The sequence below is a fragment of the Terrapene carolina genome, unplaced genomic scaffold, assembly GCF_002925995.2.
Source record: "Terrapene carolina triunguis isolate 2854851 unplaced genomic scaffold, T_m_triunguis-2.0 Scaffold96, whole genome shotgun sequence".
Classification (NCBI taxonomy): Eukaryota; Metazoa; Chordata; order Testudines; family Emydidae; genus Terrapene; species Terrapene triunguis.
Window position 1 is genome coordinate 34,802,526 of NW_020664447.1, and position 7,514 is coordinate 34,810,039.

Here is a 7,514-nt window from a genome sequence, read left to right on the forward strand (position 1 = left end):
TTGCCTACCATATAGGAACTAGGCCAGGAAAAGGGTTAAGTGTGTGCAAATAGAGCTTGTCTTGCACGAACTGAAGTAATATTAACACTAACATTTTAATTTTAAAGATGGGGATGAAGTTAGTGTTTACAAAAGAATGAGACTGATAGAAAACAACAGAGTCAAACATGGCCAGGGCAAGCACTTTTTAAGGTTTCCCACATAGCTCTGACACATTTGACCATTTTACTTTTCGAAGTCCTGGGTCTCTTCTGTTGCATGCCGGTGTCACAATATGAACTGCTTAGGGGCTCAACTCAGACCATGAAACTCTGTTTTGCTTGTTAAGTGATCTACATTTGTTCCCTACACCTGAGTGAAGTGCTAATGTATTAAAAGCACACTGAGCCCTTACAAGCCCAGAGTCCACAAACAAGATTAGAAGCAATAGTTATGCTTATGAAAGGTGCCAACCTTGAAGACAGAGGTCCTGTATCCACAGAGCAGAAATACGTAAGAACATAAGAACGGCTGTACTGGGTCAGACCAAAGGTCCATCTAGCCCAGTATCCTGTCTACCGACAGTGGCCAACGCCAGGTGCCCCAGAGGGAGTGAACTAACAGGTAATGATCAAGTGATCTCTCTCCTGCCATCCATCTCCACCCTCTGACAAACAGAGTCTAGGGACACCATTCCTTACCCATCATGGCTAATAGCCATTAATGAACTTAACCTCCAGGAATTTATCCAGTTCTCTTTTAAACACTGTTATAGTCCTAGTCTTCACAACCTCCTCAGGTAAGGAGTTCCACAAGTTGACTGTGCGCTGTCAAATAGCATAGGCAAGGCAAGTTTCCCCCACTCTTTCCGGAAAATGTACTTCAGTCCTTACAGTGGGACCCCCCGCTGGGGTGATGGGGTAATTCAGTTATTGGCCTTTCTGCTGAGACTGGTAGTCATTGGACATGGCTAAGAACCATACTTAGACTGCCATTTGCCTTTAACTCATTTCACATAGGCTACTGAACAAGCCATCAGATGGCCATGACAGTAAAACCCTAAGGCCTACTTTCCTCACATCACAAAGGGTCTAATGACAAAAATGTAGCAGTTTCTGTTTCTAGTTTGTGTTTTGTTAGCTTTCATGAGAACATATGTTTTTATAAAAGCAAATAATTTGTGACAGAACAAAAGCCTCACAAAGGCTTTACAAAATGAGCAGTACCAGCACTAAGGTGACAAACTCCTCCACTCAGTGAGCTAAGCAGGTAAAGACACTTGTTTATTGTACTAAGATTGGTACATTTAACATAAGTATGCCTTGGGGTTTGATTTACAAACATTTTCCAACAAGATTCCCCTTCTTTTAACTAATCAAAAGCCAGAAAAATACTAATCACAATAAACTAAAAGAACGTACAATACTATTTGCAGTAGAAATACCTATTAATCAAAACTATTGCACATTCAGTAAATTTAAAGAAGATACCCTCTCTTTACTCTTAGACATTACCAAATTTTCCTGTCATAACCTTAACTAAACTTTTACTGGGAATTTTTGCTGCTGTCATGTTCTAAAATAAACTTCCCCTTCATCAGCCATTTTGATTTTTGCTAGTCACACGTGTTCATGGTATTTAGCATCATATTCTTGTTGTGAATATGAAAGCTATGCTGCCTTTATAAACATATTAAAACCCGGGAAATACATAGAGAGACTTGTGTATCTGATGCAATTTCTAATGGATTCATCTGTCAAATGAGGGCCTCCTCACTCTTTCCTACACCATCCTACTGAAAGTCTCACTAACTGGAAGAAAATCCTGATAATCCTTTGTCATCTGGTCATGGTATGTCCCACTGTAACAGGAAATTCTGACTCCTTCACCAAGGGGTTAACATATTGATTCACTCACTACCTAAACAGGCAGTAATATGCTGACAAGTACTAAAGGACACCTATATACTGCGAATGTTATCTGAGACCTCTTAAAGCTGGAATTTAATAGCCCGTTCAGCCCAGCAATGGGGGTGAACCAAATATTAAGCCACTAAAAGAATTCAGTTATCTGCTTACAAAAAAGAAATACAGCCATAGGAGTCTGACTAATGAATAAAATCTACACTTCAGGTTCTATAGATTCAATATCAACAAAAGCTAATACAAATACGCTGTTCTGAAAAAAATGCAATGTATGGCCTCAACCTGAAACCTAATATTATGTGTACATGGTGCAACTAGGTGAGAAATATTTATTTACTGACAAAACAAAATATTGTATTATTAATTGGCAACCCCCCCCCCCACCACCTCCCCTCCTCACACAACTTCACTCCTCACAGAGAGACAGAGAAGGCCTGTTATATGTGCTGCAGCCTATTTGATGACATGCATTTTGGTAATGAAAAAGGTGGTTAGCCCCTCATCATTTTTACTCTCCCCCCCCCCCCCCTCCTTGTTTGTAATTTGTCTCAAGCTTTTAGGGAAATATGACTCGGAAATTAAACACACTGGCACATCTTTTGGAATACACTAACTACGGCTCTCAGCAGAGCTCGACCGAGAACGAGATTTTTTCTTGGAGGAACGGGGAGATGGAGACGAAGGCTGCACGCTAGAGTGGTGGCTCTTCTGAGAGTATTTTTTGTCAGGCGTACGACTGCGAGAGCGAGACCTACTGGTTGACCTGGAAGATCTTGCAGACTTGGACTTGCTGCGAGATCTTGAGTAGCTTCTTGAACGAGACCTGCTTCTGGGAAAAACATTAAAGGTCTTACTCTGGAGTATTTTTAAATTAAGAATTTTAATGGATGTTAACTATTTTGAAAAAAGCTACTTTGCACCCATAACATTTCCATCTACAGAACTCAAAGCACTGCGCAAAACATTCAATCACTTCAGGTATTGAGTTTCTTTCTTACTCTGCATCATTTGTAAGATCCTCATCAACTAAAACTTGGGGTATGTAAGCAATCTTACATCTATCAAGAAAAATGCAAGCACAAGATCACACACGTCATTTTCCCTCCCTATAAAAGCATATGTAAATTAGGTACAATCCTTGGGACCCCAGTAAGATGTTAACATGTTGCTGAGTATCACAAGAGCTCTGCAAGCTCAAAGATTTGAAAATCACATCCCTTGTTCTGTTGTCAATCTTTTCCCATTTAACAAGACAGATCTTTGTATAGATTATGATGGAGCTGAAGTTAACATACGTTTTTATTACTTTTAAAAATGTAAATGTCAGAACAGCTTTAAAAACATACATTAATTAGTTGCTTTTTACTGGGTCTCACCAGAAAGGCAGTTTAGCAAAATTCCTGAAGACTGAATAATGGAAAGAATCTGAAAAGATTTGGAGGAAATTTTCAAATTATAACCATTTTAATGTGGGCCAAATTTTGGATGGAACATCTTTCATTTTGCCCATTTAGAGAAACATCAGGTTTTATTCTTTATAAAATCGTCTCTCCACCAAAAAGACGGCAAATAAAACTCAAATCAGCACTAAAAATCCATCTTTTCGGAATTAAACATTTTGTTTGAAACTCTTTATAGTACATCTACTGCTGGGAACTGGTTTTGTACTGTGGTATAGCAAAGGAGTTAAATACTACAACAACATAGCACAGTTCTTGGCAGTCCTGATACCAACCTACAGAACTGCCAGGTCAGGCGACATACCTGTGTGATTTGCGATCTTCAATTAATTTAATTTTGCGCCCATTGAGCTCAGTGCCATCCAACTTGTCCAATGCACTCTTCATATCATCATATGATGCAAACTCCACAACACTATGGATCATCAGGAAGTCACAAAAATTAAGTTATGGGGGAGAATGGAGGAAAGCAGAGAAAAAAAAGATTTTGTATTCATTAGAGTGGGTGGTTTGTTTTTTTAGATCTATATGCTCAGGTTTTAATTCCTTAAAATTGATTTTCTAGCTTGATTAGTAACTGGGCTGACATTGACAAAACAATCCTAACCACCTCTAATGCTCACACTCATCTTAAATGATAAAGGGCAAACTCCTGAAGTCATCACTTGGGGGCAGATCTCAGCTGCTGTACATCAGTTGGGAGTCAATGGAGCTATGACAATGTATGGCACACCTGAGCATCTGCCTGCCCTTCATTCCTTATTTGGGCAAAATTCTGAAGGATTTCAAGATATGGCTTAAGCTTTTCAGGAAAGAAGGAATACAAATGAGCTAAGTCTGCCCCCTCCTTAGAACTTTAGCAGTAAATATAATTCCCTTCTTTAGCTGGCCTCATTTACACCTCTCTTCCCCCAGACATGTTATCAGGGCTGCTTTAAGCTGCACCTGTCTGCAATGGGCCTCAAGGAGTTATTCTGGCAGTGGAGATTCACCAGAGAACAGTAATGTTCTAGCCATGCTTCCTTTTCCCTGAGCTACCCCGAACAAGTCCCTTAGCATATGTTTATGGACAGTCAAAATTTGTACAAAAGTTCCCTAAAAGGAAATTCGTGAACAAGAACAGTACCTTAGCTCTAAGTATGGTGATTTTTACACTTTGAAATAGCAGGAAGATTGGATCATCATTATCCTGGTATTGCCCAGATTTATACACAAATATGGATTTACCCTTCATTCCTGTTGTTTCTGTGCGCATCCACATAGGTCACCTCTCCTGCCTTTCTCATGACATCTTTCAAGTCCTGCAGTAAAAGCTACAGTTCAGCTTAAACATGAAATACACTAACAAGCTATCTGCAAGTCAAAAAAGTAAAGTTCTCTGTTAGACAGGTTACAATTTTTGCATTTAGACTTCTTTTGAAACTCAGCCTACTTAGTAACAATTACAATAATAAAAACAAATTATTGCTTTTAAATTAAGCCCATATCCCAAAAGCAGCTCTTATGAAAACATGGTGCAGCAATTAAAGCATTAACAAACATTGTAACTATACCAGATAAGGAGTTATATGATATTAAATGCAAACTTTTACAACTGACCATAAAGGCTATTTTGGAAAACCTCATTTAAATGAGAATCTTGCATATTTAAAATTGCCTACATGCATATTCTCCTCCACCCCCACTTAAAGCTACACACACACAAAAATTAAATGCAAAATGTCTATGTTTAATTAATGCTAAGATTGTAACAAACTGACAAACAGCAGAATATTCAGAGTTACAAGAGCAGAATCTGTCTTAACTCTGATTTTTCTGGCTTTCACCAGTCTGTGTCACAACCTCAGTGTTATTTCAAAAGAGATACTTGTATTTAATTTCAACAGAGACTGAACATACACTATAGCATGTTTACTTGCCCCACAATGGGATAAAACGAAGTGAACAAATAATGTTACAGGTGATTAAAAAGATAAGTACAATTATATTTATAAGTTATTTGCAAAACTTAAAAACAATATATTCTCCAAATAATATTGCGCATTTTATAGCCCAAGGCTACTTACCGCAACATACCACAAGTGGTCAGATGATATAAGCAGGTACCTTAAGTAAACAGTCGCTTGTCCAATACCTAGCTGGCCAAGAGGAACTCCCTTACATGAGAAGGGCAGAGGAATGGCTCATAGCAATACGCTTCAGGGGGATGTATCAGAGACCCTGAAAATACTTGACAACATCCGGAAGTGGATACAGAACCTGCGGCTGACCTGTGCTAGCCAAATCGAGCTCAAACCTGGACAAACCAAGATCTAGATCGCCAAAACAGGAGTGTCATAGGAACCAAAAGGAAAATTCAGAACAGGCCAAGCCCTAGAATTTCAGCCACTAGAAACCCCAAACTCTTGGGCTCTCTCTCCTCCACACAAGAGAAACGAGGGTTAACCCAAAGCAAGGCTGTTAAAAGAGGTTCAAAATGCACTTGGTTAGAAATATGTTTGAGAAAAAAATACAAACAAAAAGCTAAGAAATAAACTTTAGAACATTTGCTACAGCATATGGAAGACTCAATTTAATGCTTAATAAAGCTCAACAATTTAGTTCTAAAAGTGAGCATCTGAATTACACATTAGGCTGCAAAATAGTGAATACTTTTTCTTGTTTAAAATGCTTACAAACCCAAACAATCTCATTCAGTTACCACATTTAATATATGATCCATAGCCACATTTAAAAACCATTACTGCAAACTAAACACATGTACAGTAATTCAGAGATAAAGGGTGAAATCCTGAACTTACTGAAGTCAATGGGAGTTTTGCCATGGACTTCAGTGGGGCGAGGATTTCACCCAACAAATTTAAAACTATACATTTGTTATTAATAAATCAAAGGTTTTCTTGATCTAGAACAAAATGCTCTAATTTAGAAGTGCTGCTAAGAAAAGGAAATTAAGTAAGGCAATCACACAGACTTGCATTCTAATTTATTAAGTTGTTTTAGGTTCTAAAATTTTGAGCCATCCAAATAAATGCCTAATATTTAAACTCTGATTTGCTAAGGATCACGGCCATAAAAAGTTGTGTAACAGAACAAGAAGATACGATTAAGACACTAACAATATTATTTGAAGAGAGAAGAAATAAGTTTGTATAAATATAGGAAGTTTAGGACGCTGCTCTCTTTCAACCAACAGAAGGTCTTAAAACTACCTAAACTAATCTCAATAAATAAATAAATAAATAAAAATCTGACAATTCATGAGGGTTAATGTTTGGTTTCACCTCACTCACAAAAATGTATCATTGTGATCCTCAGCAATTAAAAATTTAATAGACAATGTATTTAAAAAAACAAAACAGAAAATTGTGAAAAAGAATAAACTTACATTAATATTGTCCTAAGAAGACATGGCTTTTACTTTTCTTTTAGCAATCACAGATCTATTATCAGATCAACTATCAACTTCAACTATCCTTTATTTTTTGGGAGAACTGGTAGTGTTGACGGGAAGCCAGTCATAACAAATTTGCACTGTCATAGGCACAAGTAATTAAAATTACTGGTTGTTTGGCTTTAAACACACATTGAGCCATAAAACGGGGGGGAGAGAAATGTGATGTGGACACACATTTTAACTATTTCTCGCATCTGAAGGTGCTGGCTTTAAAAGCAGACAAATATAGTCCTGTCTCAAATTTTGGGGAGCTACACATCCAGATGCCTACAAGTTTTGAAGACAAGGTATTGTATCTATTTCATTCAAGATACCTAATTTCTCAAAGGGAGATGAAGACCAGAACTTGTCCTGGGATAAGCTAGAATCCAGTATTTTAGTGACTATCATATTTCTAGTCTCATCAATCATATTAATAGTATACTACTTTTTAATGTTTAATAGTTAGCAAATTCTGATGTATTATGGCTGCAAAATTAAACTACATTTGTACAGGGAATTTTACTTTAAATTGTAACATTTTAGAGAGAAGCAATTGTCTTTTAAAACAGTTTTGCTATAATTTGTCACACTTCTAGCTTACCAAGTACTTTAATTGTATACTTCCACAAATTTAAAAGAAATGGCACATTGTCCTCCTTAAATCATCTCTAATGGACCAGTGCCAAGATTCACAGTAATGTCACACTAAGT

At 37.3% G+C, this 7,514-nt stretch overlaps 1 protein-coding gene across 2 annotated transcripts in view; it reads right to left on the minus strand.

The window, feature by feature from the left end:
* Window positions 1-1,241: 1,241 nt before the first annotated feature.
* The window catches only part of LOC112119934 (serine/arginine-rich splicing factor 5-like), an 18,710-nt gene continuing 12,437 nt past the window's right edge, over window positions 1,242-7,514 (minus strand). The window contains exons 6-8 of one of the 2 annotated variants that reach the window (XM_024218826.2): window positions 4,592-4,665; window positions 3,669-3,779; window positions 1,242-2,730 (exon numbers count right to left, since the gene is read on the minus strand). In XM_024218826.2, coding sequence (XP_024074594.1) covers window positions 2,514-2,730; window positions 3,669-3,779; window positions 4,592-4,665 — 402 coding nt within the window. In that variant the 3' untranslated portion in view covers window positions 1,242-2,513. Of the gene's footprint in view, window positions 2,734-3,668; window positions 3,780-4,591; window positions 4,666-7,514 lie in introns of both variants that reach the window. The other variant, XM_024218825.2, reaches the window with a different exon arrangement.